Genomic DNA, 21,892 nt, shown 5'->3' with positions numbered 1-21,892 from the left:
AAGGCAAGATGCTCACAAGACAGATCCTCAATACGCAAAAAAATAAAAGGAAGATACAAAGAAACAGAAATAGAAACAATAATAGGGAGGGAAACACACACACAAAGACATACAGACGAAGAGAAAGAAGACCTAGAGAGAAATGGAGAGATAACATGTACTGAATCATGAATATGAAAAGTTTCATGGAGTAACATTCCTATCTTGTAAAGATATTTCTGCCAAAGAAACTAATAGCAGAAAAATTCAGTGGAGTTTTAAGCTCTCTGCCAGTAGAAAATTAGTGAGCTGTGTGACCTTGAGCAAATTCTATCATGGACTTCAGTTTCCCTAACATATTACAGTTACATACAGCATATTACAAACAGGGATAGTTTGATCATGAAGGTCCCTTCTGACTTTAAAGTCAATGATGCTAAGACTATTAAAGCCGTGCTATTTTTTTTATAACCAAAGGCATAAATGAGAGATATCATCTCTTCTAAGGTTCATATTCTATGACTTCCGTGAAATTAAAATATACAACCAAATCTAGGCTGCCAGCTCAATTCCCTACTTCCACTTTAATGTCTTACTAATAAAAATATATGTAAGATAAATTTTAAGTTTCATCTGATTACTATACTCTTTAGTTAAGTTTACATTTTATCTTTCTGGGACAAAGTATCAAAGAAGTATCAGAACCACCAAAAAAGTTCCTATTTACTGGTTTGGTATTTTTTTAAATCTCCCCTGAAAACAACCCATCTATCTATCTATCTATCTATCTATCTATCTATCTATCTATCTATATATATATATGTTCTTTTTGTATAAATAATTGAAAACTAAAGCAATGCCTATCAAGGAGAGATTGGCTAAACAAATTATGGTATAGAATGTATTAGGCTATAATAAATGACGAAATGGATTGTTTTAAAGAAATCTGGGGAAACTTGTATGAACTGATACAGAGCATCAAAATAATTTATACAAGAACAACATTATAAAGAAAGTAACTTTGAAAGGTGTAGGAACTCAAAACAATGCAGTGACAAACCACAATTCCAAAGAACCAATAATGAAATATGGTCCCTTCTTCACAGAAGTGATAGACTCAAGATGCTGAATAAGCCATACATTTTCAGATGCAATCAATGTAGAAATTTGTTTTGCTTGACTATGCATATTTGTTATAAGGGTTTGATTTTTTTCCCTTTTTTTCCAAAAAAAGGGTGGGATGGAATGGTGATGGTAGGGGTTGGGGGAGGGGGGAGGGAGGGAGAGAGGGAGGAAAGAAGGGAGGGAGTAGGGAAAACAAGAGAAGGAACAAGGGAGGGAGGAAGGAAGGAAGGACAGTATTTTTTATGTAGAGAAGAAAACAAGGCTAGAAAGAAACACAAGTAAGCAGAACAGCTTCTAAAAATTGAAATTATTATATGCTTTAAAAGAAAAGCGATATATATATATATATTATATATATATATATATATATATATATATGAGAAACTTCTGGTTTTCCATAGAATCCTCTTTTTCTGTTACACACACACACACACACACACACACACACACACACACACTCATTTTTTTCGGTGTTTAAGTTTAGAATAATTTTTTTTTGTTTCTGCAAGGCAATGGGGTTAAGTGACTTGCCCAAGGTCACACAGTTAAGTAATTATTAAGTGTCTGAGACCAAATTTGAACTCGGGTCTTCCTGACTCTAGAGCCTGTACACTATCAACTGTGCCACCTAGCTGCCTCTAGAATAAAAAGTTTTTAAATCCCTTCAGTCTTTCTAAATTTATTATGTTATATCATAGAATCAAAATTTTACACAGTAGAGCTACACAGGGTATAAAGGATGGATGATATTCAACATCATGATTTGGTAGGAATTATTTTTTATATTTTAATTATTAATTGTAGTAGTAATTAAAATTGTACCTGTTGAAAAGCTCTCTCTGCTTGACGGTCTGAATCAATAACTTGTCTCTCCAATTGCTGCATCTATAAGACAACAGAGAAGAAATCAAACATTAAATTCCCAATCATCTTCTTGAAATGGACTAAAAAAAACCCTTAAGTTCAAATTATGTCACAAATTGACTTAAAATTATATAATGTGATTTGTCATATGTTAAAAGGTCTAAAATAAACTTATTTAAGATTATTTCTGGTTTCTAAAAATTTAGATTAAATTATTATTATTATTAAATTATTAGTGTTTTATAAACAAAATTTTTAAATGACCAGTTAGCGATAATAACAGTTGACATTTTTAAGGCTCACAAACCTTTAAATATATTTTTTCATACAATTCTAACAACAATCCTATGGAGTTATTATTATTATTATTCCTATTTATAACATAATTATTCCTATTCTATAAATGAGGAAACTGAGGCTCAGAGAAGTTAAATGATTTACTTGTGGTCACATAATTAATGTCAGAAGTACAACCTGAACTTGGATCTTTCCCAAGATTCCCAAGACTTTTCACACTGAAGAGTGGGGAGCATACTTCTACTGCTTAGCTCCTGAGCCCCCATTAGTGTGTTTCTCATTTAACAAATCAGCTAAGATGACACTATTAACTCTTTATCATAATCATTTAATAAAAAGAGGGCAATGCAATAATAATAATTAAAATATAAATATTCTAGCAATAAATCTAGGACATAATTCTCCCACCAATGCTCACAGTGACCATGAAGAAAAATGGGAATAAAATTACAAAACCACAATATAGAGGACCATAAGAAAGGAATGAACATCTGCAATGTAACTCACAGCTCTGGACTGTGGGTCTTGATGTCTATTGTCCCATTCGGGAACAGTCTACACAATAGTTATGCATAGACAGAGTTACTCCTCTTCTCAAGCTCTAGTCTTCTGCAGGGAAGGGCAGCTCCTCAGCCAGCTGCTCCCTGCCACTATTCTTCTGTGCTCCTGAGGTGCTGCCACCTCTCAGGCAATGCAAAGAAAGGTAAAAGTAAAATCTGTTCCCTCTAAGCTATCAGAAGAGCCTTTCTTCCAATACATTCTATCCAGTAGCAGATGGAAGAATAGATTCTTAAGTTTTATTTCTTAGATTCAGCTCTGGGAACTTTTCTCAAATGCATGTGGAAGTGACAGTAATTAACCATCCTCTTGGGACACCAACACAAGTGTCCATTTTGGGCCAAAGGAGGTAGTACATACATTTACATTGGTTAACTTCTATTGAAACCATCACCAGAGGATTCTAGGGAGAGGAATTTCTTCTCTGGCATTTAAAGCTTTTAACCACTTTTCTTTCTCTGAAAGGAGACCTTTCCCCATCTTTTCCACTGCAATTTAGCTTAGTTCCTAACAAGTATTTACTACATTATGAGAAGAACTGAATATACAAATTAAGGTGAACAGGGGTAATTTATAGAGGCTCTTTTCACATTACTCAGTTCAGGATTAAAGCATTAAACTGTTTGACTATTTTGGTGTTATTGTCCTTTCCTTCTAGGGCCACCAGGATATTTTTTATTTAGTTTTTGCCAGGCAATAGGATTAAGTAATTTGCCCAAGATCACACAACTGGGTAATTATTAAGTGTCTGAGGTCATTTTTGAACTCAGGTCCTCCTAACTTCAGGGTCAGTGCTCTATCCACTGCACCACTTAGCTGCCCCTCATTTCTCTTCTTGATGTGTACTCTACTTCCACATCCTCAGGACTCTTTCTTTCTGTTTCCTAGGTTTGTGGGATAACAAGTTCTTCTTCTTTCGGTCCAGGCTTCAGATTGACTTGTTTGGGCTAAAGAATAAAACTCATTCTCTTGGCTGCTATCCAACTTGCCAGGTGAGATAGTGTTCTCAGAGTTCTGCCCTCAGAAAGTTTCAACTAATCTCTCTTCAACTTCAGGGCTAAGTTTCCATTTTGGTTTGCTGGTCTCTATTCTTCCAGATAGAATTTTACATTTATTCCTGATGGTCCTTAATCTTCAGTCAGTCAACAAAAATTGTTTTTTTAAGCACTTGCTAGATGAAAGGTGGTGCTAAGTATGAAGAATAGGTATGGTGCTAAGTACTGAAGAAACAAAGGAAAGACATAAGACAGTTTCTGACCTCAAGGAGCTCACAGTCTACTGGGGAAGACAAGATACAAACAACTATATATAAACAAGATATAGACAGGATACAATGGAGATAATAAATAGAGAGAAGGCATTAGCATTAAAGGGGTTTAGAAAAGCTTTCTTACAGAAGGCAGGATTTTATATGAGACTTCAGGGAAACCAGGAGATAGATCTGAGGAGAGAAGGAATTCCAGGCCAAGGGACAGCTACTGAAAATGGGTTATAAGAGAAGGTGGCAAGGAAGTCACTATTTCAAGCTTCTTCCTAGAAGAGGGTTTCTTCTAATCCTTCCACTTAACCTGAATCTTCATCTGTCACTTTTCTAACCTTCCCCATTGCCATGGATTCATCTGCCCTAAATGATCCCAGCAAGGGTCATTGTATCGTCTTTTTAGTGAGCCATAGGAATTGAACTGAATTCCATCAAACAAAAAAAAATACATAAATCATCCAAAGAACAAATGATGAAAGGGATTCAGGAAGGGCAACTTTTTGATCAATCGTACTCAGATTATCTCTTTAGCTACAAGTGGATCCATCATGTGGTTCTTCAGAAGAACCACTAACTTTTGCATTCAAATATCATATCTATATTCAGTAGTCAAGTGACTACTTTATGATGCTAAGTATATATCCAGTTATGAGGACCAGTACTTTAGACTGAAGATAAAGAGTCAATCATTGTATCTGATGATGTCAAAGAGCTGTTGTTGTTTGTCCTTCATTCTCAAAGATCATGACATCAGGGAGGTGATATCATGACAAGCCCATGTATTGGATTTAAGTGAGAGGAAGCTTTGCTAAGACACCAGCATCACTTTCTCCTCCAGAGTCATCTGGGTCTAGTGGTCAAAGATGAATCAGGACAACTGGAGATGGCCCTGGATATGAGATAATTGAGATTAAATGACTCACTCAAAGTTACACAGCTATTGTCAAGAGTCTGAGTCCAGATTTGAATTCATGTCCTCCTACTACTGGGATGGTGCTCTATTCACTGCACCATCTAGCTGCCTAAGTTTAGCCATTGTCAAAGAGCAGTGTGCTAACAAATGTTTAACAACCAACTTTCCAAAAAAAAGTATGACATACTTTTAACTTTAATCTATAGTCTTAATATTTTCTCCATTACTTTATAGTCCAGAGAATCAACAGAACAATAAATCAATTTGTAGCAAAGTGTAAATACAAACGCTGAAAATTTAACCATCAGCTTTCATTAGTTTTAATGAGCTGGTTCCAGCACTTCAGGCTTCTCTCCCTTATGGTCTGTGGCCTCCAAACTGCTAACCTTGTATATCTGACTGTTTTGGGAAGCAGATGGAAGCTCAAGCATATCTCTCCATGTGATTTTGAGAGATCTGACTATCTTCCTGGGCTATGATTTTAGGAAAGTGCCAGCTATTATTCATTTCATTCCCCACACTTTGACTATCTCTTCCATAATTTCACCAACGACTGATTGCATCTCATTTATCATTTCCTCCACATCCCTCCAGTTCTGAATCTATGAATCACGATCAAATCAACTCCACTGTAGTTCCTGGATGGAGTGTGCTGAGGCCCCAATTAACACCTCTGTAGGTTTTTAGAGCAAAATTTTCTTCCCTAACTATACTCCCCTATGTGTGGTGCTTTCTTTATTAGAAAGTAAACTCCTTGAGGGTGGGGCAGCCTGCTTTTTCTGGCATTGAGGGCAGAGCAAGCATATAGAGAAGGAACTATAAGTAATCATCTATTACTTAAAACTTCAGGAGAATGACTTCCAGGAGGGAGGGAGACAAGGGGTGTCTTGTAGAAAGAATTCATGCTAGGTATAGAAATTTGAGGGATGTCCAGTCCCATTTGCAATATCCTTGCTATCCTGACCAGTTCTTTTATTTATTTGAGTAAGATAATTTCCACAGGGACTGAATTGAAGGATATGTTCTTCAGGACCACTTCCAAAGCCTCATCCAACTTTTTGACTTTATGATTCTATGGATCAGCAAGTTATTGTCCTCTGATAAACAAATGACCCTATATATGCATGTATGTGTGAAATAGTGATAAAGGGAAAGAAAGATAACCATGTAAAATTTAGAGAAAAAATTTCTTAAAAAGAGAAATGCTTGAAGTAATCAACTAATAATCAAAATAGTCCATCTGAAATATTTTCCCCAAAGTACAGCCAGAGAAATGACCCAATACTAAATGTTTTCTGTCTCAGAGAAACCTAATTAAACTCAAAGCCTACAACAATGAATAGGCCTAAAGGTCCAGGAATGGAAGCCTTAAGTAATTTTTTTTTCCTAATATAAACTTTTTGTTCCAACAAAAAAAGATATGATTACAAGACTTCCTCTCATAATAGCCTACAAAGTTTGCTTTAGAGTTCCTGAATACACTTGAGAAATTTCCAAACTGTCTGAAGTTACGCAAAAGGATAATGAAGCTCTAACTCACAATTAATTGGAAATCTAAATTTTCAGCATTTAGCAGTAACCACATAAAAGGCCATTACTTCATTTTAAGTTCCAAAGAACAAAACAAAAAGGGGAGGGGGGGGGAGTGGAGGAGAACATCTTAATTTGTGGATTTATTTTGCTTTACTATGCAAATCTGTTACTAGGGCTTTTTTCTCTTACTTATTACTTTCCTTCCTTTCTTACTTTCTTTTTTCCTTCTTTCCATTCCTTCTTTCTTCCTTTCATCCTTCCTTTTCTTTTTTTCCCTTCCTTTCTTTCTTTTTCCCAGTGGGGAATCAGGAAGATGGGAGAGAGAATTGATCATTAAAAAAAAATACAACATAATTAATTTTTTAAAGCAGGCCATTTAAAAACTTACAGTGATGACAGTTAATATTAACTATAAGTGAATTATAATATATCTCTCATATCAGATATTCTTCTCTTATTAAAAGGCCTAGGTAATCTTACCTCATGGAATCAAAGTCTCCATGGCCTTCTAATCAATGAATCTGCTACTATAAAGTAGCTTACATGAAATCATCCAGCCTCTACTTAGGGACTCACTGAGGGGGGATCACTGCTACTTGAGACAACCCCTTCCCCCTAGTTCTACCTTCAAGAAACAAAAAAAATGCCTCTTCCATATAGGAGCCTTTGAAATGCTAGAAAAATCTTTTCCTCTCTAGGTTAAACATTTCCAGTTTCTCCAGGACTCATATGAAATGATGTTAAGACCCTTCAACTTTTCGATTGCCTTCCTCTGCTTGCCCTCCTGCTTATCAACATCCTACCTAAAATATGTTTCCCAGAACAAAACACGGCCCTCTAGATGTGTTCTTACCAGAATAAAGTAGAAGAGATTAGTTCTGGAAACTATGCCTTTCAGTAAGAATAGCTTATTTAGCAACAGCTAGCACAGTGGCATAGTGTGAGACTTACTTCATCTGTAAAATGAGTTGGAGAAGGGAAGGGCAAACCACTCTAGGATCTTTGCCAAGAAAATCCCAAATGGACTCATGAAGAGTCAGACACAACTGAAACAACTGGACAACTTCCTGACTCCAGACCCAGTGTTCTCACTGATGTACCATTTAGCTGTTTAATCTCTTGGAATTTTTTTTGATTCCCGACTCTGCCCTACCAAATGACAACCATTCTTCTCTCTTTTTTGTCATCAGAAAATCTACTAAGCCTGACATCAATGCCTTGATTTAAGTCAACAATAAAAATGTTCATTAGCTCAGGACCAAATTCAGATCAGGACATTCCAAAAGAAATTTCCAGGGGCCGCTAGGTGGCGTAGTGGATAAAGCACCAGCCTTGGAGTCAGGAGTGCTTGGGTTCAAATCTGACCTCAGACACTTGATAATTACCTAGCTGTGTGGCCTTGGGCAAGCCACTTAACCCCATCTGCCTTGCAAAAACCTAAAAAAACCAAAACAAAACAAAAAAAAGAAATTTCCAGCCACACTACCAATGATCAAATAGCAATTCTTTGATTCTAGATATTTAACTTTTTCTGAATTCAAACTGTACTCAAATCTATTCCAAACTGTACTCAGTACACAGACAGGTCTGTATCATCTGCAAATTCAATAAGCATGTTGCCTATTACGTTACCAGTTGATAAATTATTGATAAATTATTCAAAAATACAAGATTTTTTAAAAAATGTATTTATTTTCACATTACTACAATAATCTTATTGTAAATATATATATAATCCCACCTCCTTCCAAAAAGACAGAGAAATATCAAGAAAAATAAAGTGAGAGGGAAAAAGTATACTTTAGTCTGTAAAGAACATAGGAATCTTAAGGTTCTCTCATAGGGATCTCCTAAGCTGACACTGATCTATTATTTACCTCTTTTTAGATCCAGCTATTCAACTGGAGCTGAATCTATTACTATTGTCTAGTTCATATCTTTGATTTTTTGTGTTGTTGACATAAATCCAATTTGTCCATAATAAACCATTTTTGGATATATTGTAAGTATTTTATGTAAGATTTTTAAAGAAGTACTATGCTTCAGAGGAAAGAAAGATGACTCTAGAATCAGAAAACTTGGGTTACAATCCTATCTCTGATGCTTACTACCTACGTGTTATTGGACAATTCCCTTGATTTCCTAAAGTCTTCTTAACTTCTTTATCTATAAAATGAAGGGCTTAAATTCAATGGCCCATGAGATTTCTTCCAGGATCTTTGTATCTATGCTCATTAATGGTATAGGTTTGTAGGTTTTTTTTTCCTACTTTTCCCTTTCTGGCACAAAGTAAGTGTTTAATAAATATCTATTGACTTTGACTTGTTATTTGATACGATGCCTTCTCTTTTTTGAGAAAAGTGAGAGAGAGGGAGAGATGAACGGAGAAACAGGGGGAGAGACAGACAAACAGAGAAGCAGAGTAAAAAAGAGATGCAGAAAAAAGAGAGGGACAGATACAGAGACAGAGAGGATAGATAGATAGATAGATAGATAGATAGATAGATAGATAGATAGATAGATGATAGAATTAATTTGTAAATCTTCATATATATATATATATACACCTATATATATATATATATATACAGATTTCTTTTCCATGTTAGATTATTTATGGGTTATTCAATTTTTTTTCTGAATTTTAGTCTTTCTATTTCCTCTTTTGTTAATGTCAGTATTTTTGTATCTTTGTAGTTATTTAAACAATTTTATATTTTGCTGACATATATAATCTGATCTCAGACAATTTACTAGTTGTATGATCTTGGATAAGTCATTTAATGACTCAGCCTCAGTTTTCTCATCTGTAAAATGGTAATAATAAGAATACCTATTTCCTAGGGTTGTTATAAAGAGAAAAAGGAGATTTTTTTAAAAGTGCTTTGCAAACCTTAAAACACATGTAAATGTTAGCTATTACTACTTTTATATATTATATATTTTTCTATTATAATTTTTATATAATTATCTGATTTTTAAAACATTTTCTCTCTTATTGATAACTTCTCATTTTTCATTTTAATTTGTATTTAATTTTTTTTAAAAGATCAAATTATCTAATTTTTTATTAATTTGCAGATCTAAATTATATTATAATGGAATGTTCACTGTTCTGAGTTTGAAACATAGGAGTTAATCCTTCATTTCATGCTAAGCTTTTTATTTCCAATGTCTCTTATATTTCTGATGCTAAAACTGATGCTGGTTGGCCTGAAATAGTCTTGGCAAATGGCCCTGCAACAATGTTCTGCAGAAGAAATCTTTCAGAGAAAAAAAAAAGCAATTAGTGTTGTGTTTCAGGTTAGTCTTTCTTCCTGAAACAGATTCTAAAAGAAAACAGACTCTAACATTCAGCTTGGACACACCACAAGGCCACAAAATATTGTATTTTAACCATCAATTGAATCTACTTGGGTGGTTAAATCACAAATCTATTTTCCCCACCCAGGTGTTTTCTTTCTTAAAATTATAGGTTTAGTGTAGGAAGGAGCTATAGACAACATTGAGTTCAGTCTCTCTTCATTTCATAAATGAAGAAACTGAATTCCAGAGTAATGACTTGGCCAAGGCCATACGGGCAGAGCTGGGATTTAACTGAGAACCTTTAGCTGCAAATCCAGAATTCTTCCTACTCTACTACATTGACTTCCCATGTTTCATATTTATCCTCAATTAATCAATAAACATTTATGAACACTGTACAAAGTGTTGGGGATTCAAAGAAACATAAAAGATAGTCCCTCCTCTCAAGGAGCTCAAAGTCTAATGGGGAAACAAAAGAGAGACAACTATCTCCATATAAGCTATTTAAAAGATATATTGGAAATAATCAACAGAAGGAAGACTTGAGATTGAAGGAGATTGGGAAAAGATTTTTGCAGAAGGTGGGATTTCATCTTGGACTTAAAGGAAGCCAGGAGGTCAAAAGTTGGATATGATAGGCATGGGCACAGCCAGTGAATCTACTTGCAGTTGGGAGATGAATTCTCTTGATGGAGGAACAAGAAGGAGGTCAGAGGAGTATGTAGGGGCAGTGGTGGGACTAGTTTGAGGTATAAGAAGATTGGAAAGAAGGAGGCAGGACAGAATATAAAGGGCTCTGAATGGCCCTTTACAAACAGGAGACTTGAAGTTTGATCCCAAAGGTGATTAGAAGCCATTGGAGTTTATTGAGATAGTAGGGTGGATTAGGGGAGGGGTGAGGGTGGGGGAAATGTCGTGGTCACATCTACACTTTAGGGAGATCACTTTGACAGCTATGATTAGCACAGAGCCTGGAACATAGTAGATACTTAAAAAATATCTACAGATTTGATAGTGATTTGATTTGATTTTTGATAGAATGCGTTCTCCATTTTTTGAGATTAATTGAGAGGAGAGAAAAAAACAGAAGGAGGTAGAGAGAAAAAGAAAGAAAAAGAGAGAAAAGGGGGAGAGAGGAAGAAAGTGAAAGAGGAAAGAGAAAGAAAAGGAGAGAGGAGAGAGAGAAAAGGGGAGAAAAGGAGAGAAAGAAGAGAGAGAGAGAGAGAGAGAGAGAGAGAGAGAGAGAGAGAGAGAGAGAGAGAAAAGAAATCCTGAGAGAGGGAGAGAGAAAAATGAGAGAAGGGAGGAGAGAAAGAGAAGAGAGGAGAGGGAGAGAGAAAGAAGAGGAGGAGAGAGGAAGAGGAAGAGAGACCAAAAAAAGAGAGAAAAGAGGAGAGAGAGGGGGAGAGAGAAAAGAGAGAGAAGGGGTAGAGTAAAAGAGGAAGAGAGAAAAGAAGGGGGAGGATGAAAGGGAGATACTTGTGGCAGGCAGGAGAATATTTAAAGAAAGAATAAAGGGATATGCTAATCTATTCATATTTTCTCAGCTAGTGGTTTATGATGACATAAATATGTAAGATGATATGGGAAGTACTGGAGCTTAAAGTTCAGTCTGAACAAAGAACAGGGAAAATGAAGCTAATTGACTAGCTTTTCAAGATCTGTACCTTCCACTTGAACCTGATTAGTACTGTATTAATCAAGAGAATTATATAATAATTATTATATAATATACACACATTTTATATAATTACAATTATATAATATACATATATTATTTATATATATATATTTATAGAAATGTTAGAAAGTATAAGTATATACAAACCTAGCATGACTTTCATTACTACATCGATTAATGTATAGTTGGAATAACAGTAAACTGGGCATTAGGGAGTCCTAGGTTCTAGTCTCAGCTCTTTTACCAATTAGCTATGTGACTTTGACAAAACATACCTTTTAGGTCAAGAATTAATCACATTCTCTACTATGACAGTATAAAGATGAGATCAAAGTGATAGATTCTGCTCTTCCTCTCATTTTTTCTAGTAATTTGGCTCTTATAATTGGGATGTATCTCTTACTTTGCTAGATTTGAAAATTCCAGTCAGAGTGGTTTGGATTGTTTGTAGAGTCAACTCAATTCAATAAATACTTATTAAATGTTTACAATTTTTATGACATTTGGCAGTAGATACAGCAGCAAAAATAAAAAATTGCCCTTATAACCAAGTGGTTACTGGGGGGGAGAATCCAAAATTTACTCAGATATAGTTGTGTGACCCTGGGCAAGTCACTTTACCTAAGTTTCCTCATCTGAAAAAGGGAGTGATAACAATTGTTTCACAGAGTTGTAGTGAGTGAGGATCAAATGAAAAAATGGCTTGCCCAAGGCATTATTATTAAGTGTCTAAGGCTGGATTTGAACTCAGGTACTCCTGACTCCAGGGCCAGTGCTCTATCCACTGAACCACCTAGCCACCCCTGGGACCCACACTTCTGAAAAGGAGGATGTTTTATTAGCTCTAGGGTCTTCAAGGGAAGAGGACTATCCATATAGTAATAAAAGGGAAACTTCTTACAGTTAGTTGATGGCACACTGTGCCTGGAGTCAGGAAAAATCTGTGTTCAAATGTGACCTCAAGGGGAGGCTAGGTGGCGCAGTGGATAGATCACCGGCCTTGGAGTTAGGAGTACCTGGGTTCAAATCCGGAGTCTCAGACACTTAATAATTACCTAGCTGTGTGGCCTTGGGCAAGCCACTTAACCCCATCTGCCTTGCATAAACCTAAAAAAAACAAAAACAAATGTGACCTCAAGACATTAACTAGGTAGGGGGAGACTAGGTTGCACAGTGGATAGAGCACTGGCCCTGGAGATAGGAGGACCTGAGCTCAAATCCAGCCTCAGATACTTAATAATTACTTAGCTGTGTGATCTTGGACAAGTCACTTAACCCCACTGCCTTAAATAAATACATTTAAAAAAAAAGACACTAGCTAGTTAAATAATCCTACATAAAAGACATTTAACTTCTCTTGCCCCAGCTTCCCTTCAGAGGGGAGTCTGAAACATAGGGGGGTAATCTGAGTCTGGAGACTTCCTGGGGAAAAGGTGGGATTCATTAGAAAGGGAGAATTGTATTGATGGTCTATGTACATCTGTGGGTTCTTTTGGTGGCTTTTTCATGAAGGAAGGGAGAGAAATAAAGACAGTCCTGTGCCTGAGATTCCCTTAAACATCTGCACAGAACTTGAGACTCTTTTACCTACATCTATGGAGACCTATTCACAAGCTATGTGGAAACTGTATTCTGAGGTTTCCCCCACTAGAGAAACTCTGGGCTCCTCTCTCCACCCTGGCCTCGTTTAAGGTCTTAACAAAAGCCCCATTTTCTACAGGAAACTTCTCCAACCCCTCTTAATTCCAGTGCCTCCCCTCTGATTTCTCCTATTTATGTAAATAGCTTGCATTGTATATATCTTCATGTTGTTTCCCCCATTCAATGTAAGCTCCTTGAGGGCAGACTGTCTTTTGCCTCTTTCTGTATCTTCATCTCTTAAGATAGTGCCTAGGCCCAAGAAATTTTCACTAATAGGAGGAAAATAAGCCAAAGAAGCATTAATTTTGGGAAACTGTTATTATAATTTAAGCCCAGAGTTTACCAACCCAGGTGATGCCTACTGAACAGGGAACCTTTCTTCTTGCCTTGACTTCCTTATATTCTATGTCACTTGGTTTTTCAATCACACTAATACTATGTTCCAATATAATCTCTCTATATATCCAGACTAATCTTCCCAAATTTTATATTTCTGTATATATATATATATATATATATATATGTATATATTAGTTTTTGCAAGACAGTGGGGTTAAGTGACTTGTCCAGAGTCACATAAGTAGATAATTATTAAATGTCTGAGGCTGTGATTTGAACTCAGGTCCTTCTGACTCCAGGACCAGTGCTCTATTCACTGTACCACCTAGTTGCCCCTTCCCAAATTATATTATCCTTTGTTATCAAATGAGATCATAAATATTGTGCTTTGCAAACCTTAAAGTACTGTATAAATAAAACAGCAGGTATTATATTATTAGTACAGCTAGGTGGCACAGTGGATAGAGCTGAATCTGGAATCAGAAAGACTTATCTTCTTGAGTTCAAATCTGACTTCAGACATTTACTAGCTGGGTGACTTTAGGCAAGTCACTTAACCCTGTGTCTCAGTTTCTTCCTCTGTCAAATGAACTAGAGAAGGAAATGATAAATGATTCTAGTCTCTGCCAAGAAAACTCCCAAATGGGGATATAAAGAGTTGAACACAACTGAAAAATGACTCAACGACAACAAATTATTATTGTTTCTGTGTGAGACTTTCTTTTTTTAATTAATTAATTTTTATTTTTGTACAAATGTTTTTATATAATTATTAAATATTCTTGTTTAAGAATAAACATAATACCCCCTTCCCCCAAAGAATATAGACCCTCATGAGAAATAAAGGAAAGAGAAAAAAAACGTGCTTCAGTCTGTGTTTCAACACCAATAGCTGTCTCACATTCTTTATAAGTCCATCACAAAAGTTACTTCCCTATTTTTCCACCATTGTCATTACTGATCACAAATCCTATTCATACCTCCCCACTACCATACTATATTTTCTGTCTCCTTTCACTCTGTCCCTCTTCTAAAATGTGCTGTAGGATAGCTGAGTGGTGCAGTAGACTGATCACCGGCCCTGGGGTTGGCAAAAGGCATTCCTAAGGCCCAGCAACCACCCAGCCCTGTGGTCCCAGACAGGCCACAAAATCCCAGCCCCTTGCAAGAAGTAAAAAAGAAAATGTATTCTATCTGACCCTTCCCCCCATGATCCACCCTCTCCTCCATCACTCACATCCCCACCCTTCCCCCTGTTTTACTATAGATGCCTATACCCCATTAAGTGTATATGCTGTTTCCTCTCCAAGCCACCTCTGATGAGAGCAAAGGTTCCCTCATTCCCCCATGCCTTCCCCCTTCATATCATTGCAATAGCTCATTGCAATAAAAAAAAAAATTTATTGTATGAAATATCTTAGCCTATTCCACCTCTCCTTTCTCTTACTCCCATTACATTTCCCTTTTAGAAATTGACTCCATTTTTACAATATATTATATCTTCAAATTCAGCTCTCTCCTGTGCTTCATCTATAAAAGCTCCTTCTAACTTGTTCTATTAAATGAGAAGGTTCAGATGAGTATTATCACTATCATTTTTCTATGCAGGAATACATGTAATTCATCATCATTAAGTCCCTCAAAATTTACCCTTCTTCTCTGCTCTCTATACTTGACCCGAGTCCTGTATTTGAAGGTCAAACTTTCTGTTCAGCTCTGACCATTTTAACAGGAACATTTGAAATTCCCCTGGTTCATTGAAAGTCCATCATTTTCCCCGGAAGAGGACATTCAGTTTTGCTGGGTAGTTGATTCTCGGTTGCATTCTGAGATCTTTTGCCTTCCAAAACATTATATTCCAAGCCCTATGAGCCCTTAATGTAGTTGCTGCTAAGTCTTGGGTGATCCTGACTGCAGCTCCACAATATTTGAATTGTGTTCTTTTGGCTGCCTGTAATATTTTCTCTTTGATTTGGGAGTTCTGGAATTTGGCTATAATATTCCTGGGGGTTGGGGGTTTTTTTGGATCTCTATCCAGGGGAGATAGTTGGATTCTCTCAATTTCTATTTTGCCCTCTGCTTCTAGGATATCAGGACAATTTTCCTGTAGGAATTCTTTAAAAATGAGGTCAAGGCTCTTTTTCCTGATCATGACTTTCAGGTATCCTAATAATTTTTAAATTATCTTTCCTGAATCTGTTTTCCAGATCAGTTATTTTTTCATGAGATATTTCACATTTTCTTCTAATTTTTCATTCTTTTGGTGTTGAAGTATTGTGTCTTGACTTCTTGAAAAATCAACAGCTTCCTTTAGCTCCATTCTATATCTGAAGGATTTGTTTTCCTCACAGAGCTTTCTTATCTCTTTTTCCATCTGTCCAATTCTTCTACTCAAGAACTTTTTGAACTGTTTTATCCATTTGACTAATGCTGGTTTTTAACATCTAATTTTCTTCAGCATTTTTTTTGGATCTCCTTGACTAAGTTTCTGACTTCTTTTTCATGTTTTTCCTGCATCTCTCTAATTTCTTTTCCCTATTTTCCTTCTATTTCCCTTACTTTATTTTAACAATCTTTTGGGGGTTCTGTTGTACCTGAGCCCAATTTCTGTTTTTCTTGGAGTCTTTAGATGCAGAAGCTTGTACTTCCTCATCTTCAGATTGAGTATTTTGATCCTTCTTGAGATCATAGACAATGTATTTCTCAATGGTATTCCTCTTTTTTCTCTGTTTACTCATTTCCCCAGCCTGTGCCTGGCTTTGGGGTACTTCCTGAGCTTTTGAATATTATTGGGACACCCCCAACAAGGATCTCAGTGTGTGAAACTCTGTCTTCCCTCCTGGTCTGTGAATGACCACAAGCACACCCCTCTGCCATGGGGCTGAGGTTGGGGGAGGGTCCCTGTTCTATTGGGGGAACCTAGACTGTGATCAGGATCTGAATGTGGTCAGAGCCCCAGAGTCCTGTTCCAGGGACAGAGGACAGACCTTGGAAGTCCCTCTCCACTCCCTTACCTTTGGTGGGCTGAGCACTCAAGGCTCAGTTGCCTGGGGGCTCCTGCTTATTGACTCTGCTCCTGCTTACTGGCTCCACACCTGCTTCCGTTTCCTGGATCTGCACTGCTGTGTGGCCACTGCTGCTGAGCTGACCTCGATGGTTGCTGCAACTGCTCTGAGGGTCTGGGCTCACTCTGGCAGAGGTCCCTTCCACTGATCCTCCAATTTGTGCCCAGTGCTCTCCAGGGTGTAGGTCAGGAAACTGCCCCTGCTGCTGTAAGCCGGGGCTCTCAAGCACCCTGGGGCTACCTCCAGGAGGTTGAAGTTTCTTCACTCTGGCAGGCTGCCACTCTAACCTGGTGGAGCGGAGCCTTTCCACTATTTTTCTAGGTTACCTTGGTCTGGAGAATTGCCTCACTGAATCTTTCTGTGGCTTCTGTCTCTTGCAAATTTAGTCAGAGTTTTAATTTTAAGATTTTTGAAATATTATGGAGAGAATACCTTAGAAGAGGCTCTTCTCCTGTTGCCATCTTGGCTCTGTCCCCGCTTGCTTTCTTCTGTGTGAGACTTTCAATGGCTCCCTATTACATATCAAATAAAGCCTAAACTCCTTAATCTGATCCACAAACTAGCCCCAATTTAACTTCTGTATGTACTACTTGCTGCTTGTGACTCTGATCTGACTATGCAATTCGTTGTACTCCTAATAAATTTTTAGCTTTCCTAAATTAAGAGCCCATTTTTCCAAACTGTTTTGTTATTTCTGCCTATCAAAATTTCATCAGTCTTGCAAAGTTCAGGTAAAATTCTACCTTTTCCTCAAAGCTTTCTGGGACCATCTAGATTCTAACCTGTTAGTTCTAAAGAGGTCTGATACCTAATCTTTGAATCATGAGTAAAATTGTTGCTTGGGCTCAGAGAATTTGGTTCTCTGAATTAGAATTTAGTATTTAGTTAGAGAACATTTTTACAGATGAGGAAACTGAGAAATTATTGTATGTAGATTATTAGAATATCATATTTCCTAAAATATAATGAATAGATTAATTCAAATCCTATATTAACATATTATGGATTTAGCTTTCTTATATGGAATCAGAAAAAACAGAGTTCAAATTCTGTTTCAGACTTACATGTAAAATTAGAGAAATGGACTAATTTATTTCTAAAGTTTCTTTTGACTCTAAAAGCTATGATCCTCATATGGATAACATTTTTTCCTAAGACATTACTTTAAAACCAAGTAAAGTTCTGTCAAAAGAAAAAGATTTTATTTTTGACAAAGCATAGAACATAAAAAAAACTATGAATGTTTGCTAAAACTTTCATTACTTTTAATAAAAGTTATGTATTAAAATTTTAAAAATCAGTTTTTGAGGTCTAGAAAATAGTATAAAATAAATGCATATTTGTTGGTTTTTAATTCATTTGCTTAAAGGCAAAGGATTTAGTGTGAATCTATTTCTCATTTTCTTTATTGTTTTTGTTGAAGGCTTTTAAATTTATGATAATTTCTGACAATTAGTTTTAGAGTAAAAAGTTAGCATGAAAGACAATACTTTCTTCACGATCCTTCAAAACAGAAAAATAACATTTCAAAGCCCCCAAGGAAGCAATCCAGGAAACATTCCTGTAAACTCTGACCTTCATTGTTTGTCCTACAATGTAACACTTGGATTGGTTCCACAACCAATCCTTTTAGGCTTTTACTGAAGGAAGCTACTTTAAATCTGACTAGACCAAAAAGTAAATGGTTTTGTTATTTTTTAAAAATTCTCTTGCAGTCTCTCTGAGCAAAGGGAAAAATAATATGCTAAGCCAAAACAGCTTACTCAAATAAAATGACTCAATGCAAACTTCCTCCTTTGACAAATGGACATGGACATCAGTATCAGGATGGATTAGAGGTGGTACGTGCTTCCTCCCCACAATGACCACTGTATTCCTCCCACAACTTCCTCTGGTCTGTCATCCCCAGTCCTTTCACTGATGCCCCTCTCCAAGGATAATCTTTCCCCTAAACACCACAAGTGTAAGAGTCTAACTTTCTGGGAAATGGGTGAATATTAATATTAATTTTAGCTCAGATAAAGAAATACATCTGTAAACTTCAAGAACCATTTCTGTGACAGATTTACTCAGTGAATTCTACTACTATACTCAAATGAAGTTTCACTAGAACAGTGATTCTCAATCTGGGATATGTGAACTCTGAAAAAAGTTTTTAATTATTTAAATTTATCAATTTAAATATTTAATTATTTCAATATAATTAACATGTTTTTCAGTCCTGTGTTTAAAAACATTATTATGAGGTTGGGTCTGTAGATTTCAGAAGCCTGTTGCCAAAAGGGTCCATGATATCCAAAAACATTAAGAATCTCTCCATTAGCCCCCTCAGATTCATCGGAATTGCCTTCTCACTTAAGGACAAATTCCTATTGGGTCAGAATGCAGAATCATCCTAGAAAGCCCAGTAACAGAAAATATTCTCTATTGGGAGTCTTCATTTCTATGATGCAGCCTTATCTCAAGCTCTGTGAAATCACATATGCTGCAAGAAGGTCCTAATTCAATCTTCCCCAAGAGGAATAAAGGAATTCTCAACTGCACAGTAAAATAATGCTGTTCTAACCACATTTGTAAAGCAGCAGGTTAGATCAGTTAAACTGGTGCCAAAAAGAAAAATTCTTCATATTCTTCAACCTTGCTTTTTTACTGGAAATAGAACCCATAGGAAATAACATTTCACCTTAACTTTAAAAAATAAATTTTTCCTTTCTCCTCTGGCTCAAAAAATTAGCTGAGTATAATACACAACATAGCAAGAAAACATGCACTTAGGTCTCAGCTTCCTTGTGGAGCCTGTATTTAGCATATGAGGGACATTTCCAACACCATTCCTTAAATTCCTGTAAAGACCTCTCCCATACAGAAGTTGCTTCTGCCTAAGACTTCAACAAGGCCTCTTTCTTCCCAAGTTTCAGTGTGCTTAGTAGTACTGATGGTGCCCAAAAAATACCCTCAACAAACCTATTTTTAAATGCTTAGCAGCCCGTTCTTTACACCTCTGAAATCTCCAGAAATGTAAATCAACATGAATATCATCTTTTAAAACTCACAACTCAGCACCTAGTGATTTCAAAGTTCCTATTAAAGAGAATAAAAAGATGTCTTTCTGCATTGATTTATTATTAAATCACTCCAAGTTGACTTTTTTGTGTCCAATCTTTATGCTTAGTCACAAAAAAAGAAAGGAGTGGAATGGAAAGAATGTTGGAAAAAATATAATGGAGCATGATGGGGAACTGCGATACCCACAATTTCTAAGGACAAAAGTAAGATTCTATATAGTTCTGTCTAGAGGACAAGAGCGTAAGTCTATCTGATTAGGCATCACCAATGCAAAATGAGAAGAACAAGAGGCAAACTAGAAATAAATACTAATAAAAAGGTGGGAGGTTTCTAGAATTCTGGTTAGAAAGACCAGAACCAAGCCAACTTCCCAAACCCACCCTCGGGACTGAGGATGACCTGAATTCAGTCCAGATTCCCAGGCACTGCTCCCACAGGGAACAGAATCACTATAGAAGACCAAGGCCAGATGATACTAACTCAAAACCAAAAGTTTTAGGCGGGACCTGGCTGGCCTCAGGAATGCAGCATCTGGCTTTGGACCATACACTTTCAAAAGCAGTGAGATCACGCATGCTTTGAAAAGTATAAAGCACAATTAAATGTGTGATATTATAATTGCACAAAAATACTTATGTGTAACAAACAACCCAGGCAGAAGGCAGGAATAGGTAGATACGTAGAGAAAAAAAAGTAGAAAAGAAGTAGGAACATGGATGAGGAATTAAATGAGTGGGTCGCAAAGTGTCAGTAAGCAAAGATACTACTATAGAAAAAATATGATTTTGGAATGGAGTATGTCTGATGGAAAATATTATGTAAAGCCATATTCCCATTTTGGAAGTGTAATTATTTACTAGGAAACCATGAGTAACGTGGCAAAATTATCTAGTTTCCAATATGCAAAATGCATATGAATAATTTCCTTTCTTAGATCTGTCAAAAGAATAAAGTCATAGAAATGGAAATATTTGCTTTATATTGCTCCCATTACTAGTTCATAGACAAACTGATCACTTAATGATTAGTAATAAAAATTAACTTATGCAGTTCTAGTATTTGTCCTCCAAACCTGTAATTTCATTTCAAATAAAAAAAAAAACCCTGTACCATCACAGATCAGAAACAATTCTGTAGTCTTATGGACTTATAAGAGTCACTGGGATTTTAAGTTGCTTGCCCAAGGGCACATAGCCATTTTTGGGTCAGAGGTAGAATTTACTTCATGAATTTGCGTGTCATCCTTGTGCAGGGACCATGCTAATCTTCTCTGTATCATTCCAATTTTAGTATATGTGCTGCAGAAGCAAGAACCAGAGGTAGAATTTGAATCTGTATCTTCCTGACTCTTAGACAAGATCTCTAACCACTATGCAATACTACTTCTCTAATTTTAGTTACTATGGTTTTAAAAAAAAAAAGGATACTTTCCTTTAGTCACATATAAATTAAGTAGTAAGTAAACTCAATTGCTACAGATTTTGAATGATATTTGTCTTGAATTCCCTCCAGAATGGGGCAATAGATAGAAGCCTATTTGGTTTCAAGTGTTGCCTTTAGTACTCACTCAGTAACCTTGAACAGTTTCTTCACTTTTCAGTGCCCCATGAAACTAAGACTATAAGTTTACAGAGAAGGTGTTGATACACACTGGGAGAGCAAAGTCTTCCCTTTGAGCTTCCACACAGATGAATCACAGGTCTACTTAGGAGGGGCAAAAATCTCCTTGTATCTATCTATGGCTTCTTGGTCTTTGCTGGCTGATCATGACCTTTCTAATTCCCAAGATCTCCTCCATCCTCAGTCAATCCTCTCTTTCTCTCTCTATTCTCTCCTTTGGGCTCAATTTTTACTTTTACCCAGGGAAGTCTCAAATATCTTTCTCCAGCCTAGATCTTTTTTCCAACTCAAGTCTTACATCTTCAGTTGACTGTTTGACATCTCAACCTGCATGTTATCCCAGGACATCAAATTCAATATTTGAAAACACAAATGATCTACCCCTATCAAACCTTGCTATTATCCTTTCCAATTTTCCTACATCTGTTGATGGCTCTATTATCCATCCAGTTCCCAAGGCTCAAGACATTAGATTTTTCCCTCTCTTTCACCATCCACATTTAATCAGTTTTCAGACTCTGTCAATTCTACTCCTACCATCTCTCTCACTCACTGCTAATCCCTCCATATGTCAGAATGATGGGAAGACATGGACAAGACTCCCACTCAGGAGAGTCAGGCTTCAATAGATTCTGATCTTCATC

General features: G+C 36.4%; 1 protein-coding gene and 1 non-coding gene across 4 annotated transcripts in view; both read right to left on the bottom strand.

Moving 5' to 3' along the window:
* PLEKHH2 (pleckstrin homology, MyTH4 and FERM domain containing H2) overlaps positions 1 to 21,892 on the bottom strand; it is a 124,002-nt gene that overhangs the window by 87,214 nt on the left and 14,896 nt on the right. For all 3 annotated transcript variants that reach the window (XM_074204804.1, XM_074204828.1, XM_074204812.1), the window contains exon 3: positions 1,927 to 1,989. In XM_074204804.1, the coding sequence (XP_074060905.1) occupies positions 1,927 to 1,989 (63 nt within the window). The remainder of the gene's footprint in view (positions 1 to 1,926; positions 1,990 to 21,892) is intronic.
* On the bottom strand, positions 20,836 to 20,938 carry LOC141510392 (U6 spliceosomal RNA). The gene has a single exon (XR_012474887.1). It is a non-coding gene; the product is annotated as a U6 spliceosomal RNA (small nuclear RNA).

The sequence above is a fragment of the Macrotis lagotis genome, chromosome 1, assembly GCF_037893015.1.
Source record: "Macrotis lagotis isolate mMagLag1 chromosome 1, bilby.v1.9.chrom.fasta, whole genome shotgun sequence".
In the NCBI taxonomy this organism is placed as follows: Eukaryota; Metazoa; Chordata; class Mammalia; order Peramelemorphia; family Peramelidae; genus Macrotis; species Macrotis lagotis.
Note: the sequence above shows the minus strand (reverse complement) of the source record. Positions and strands in the feature narration are given on the sequence as shown.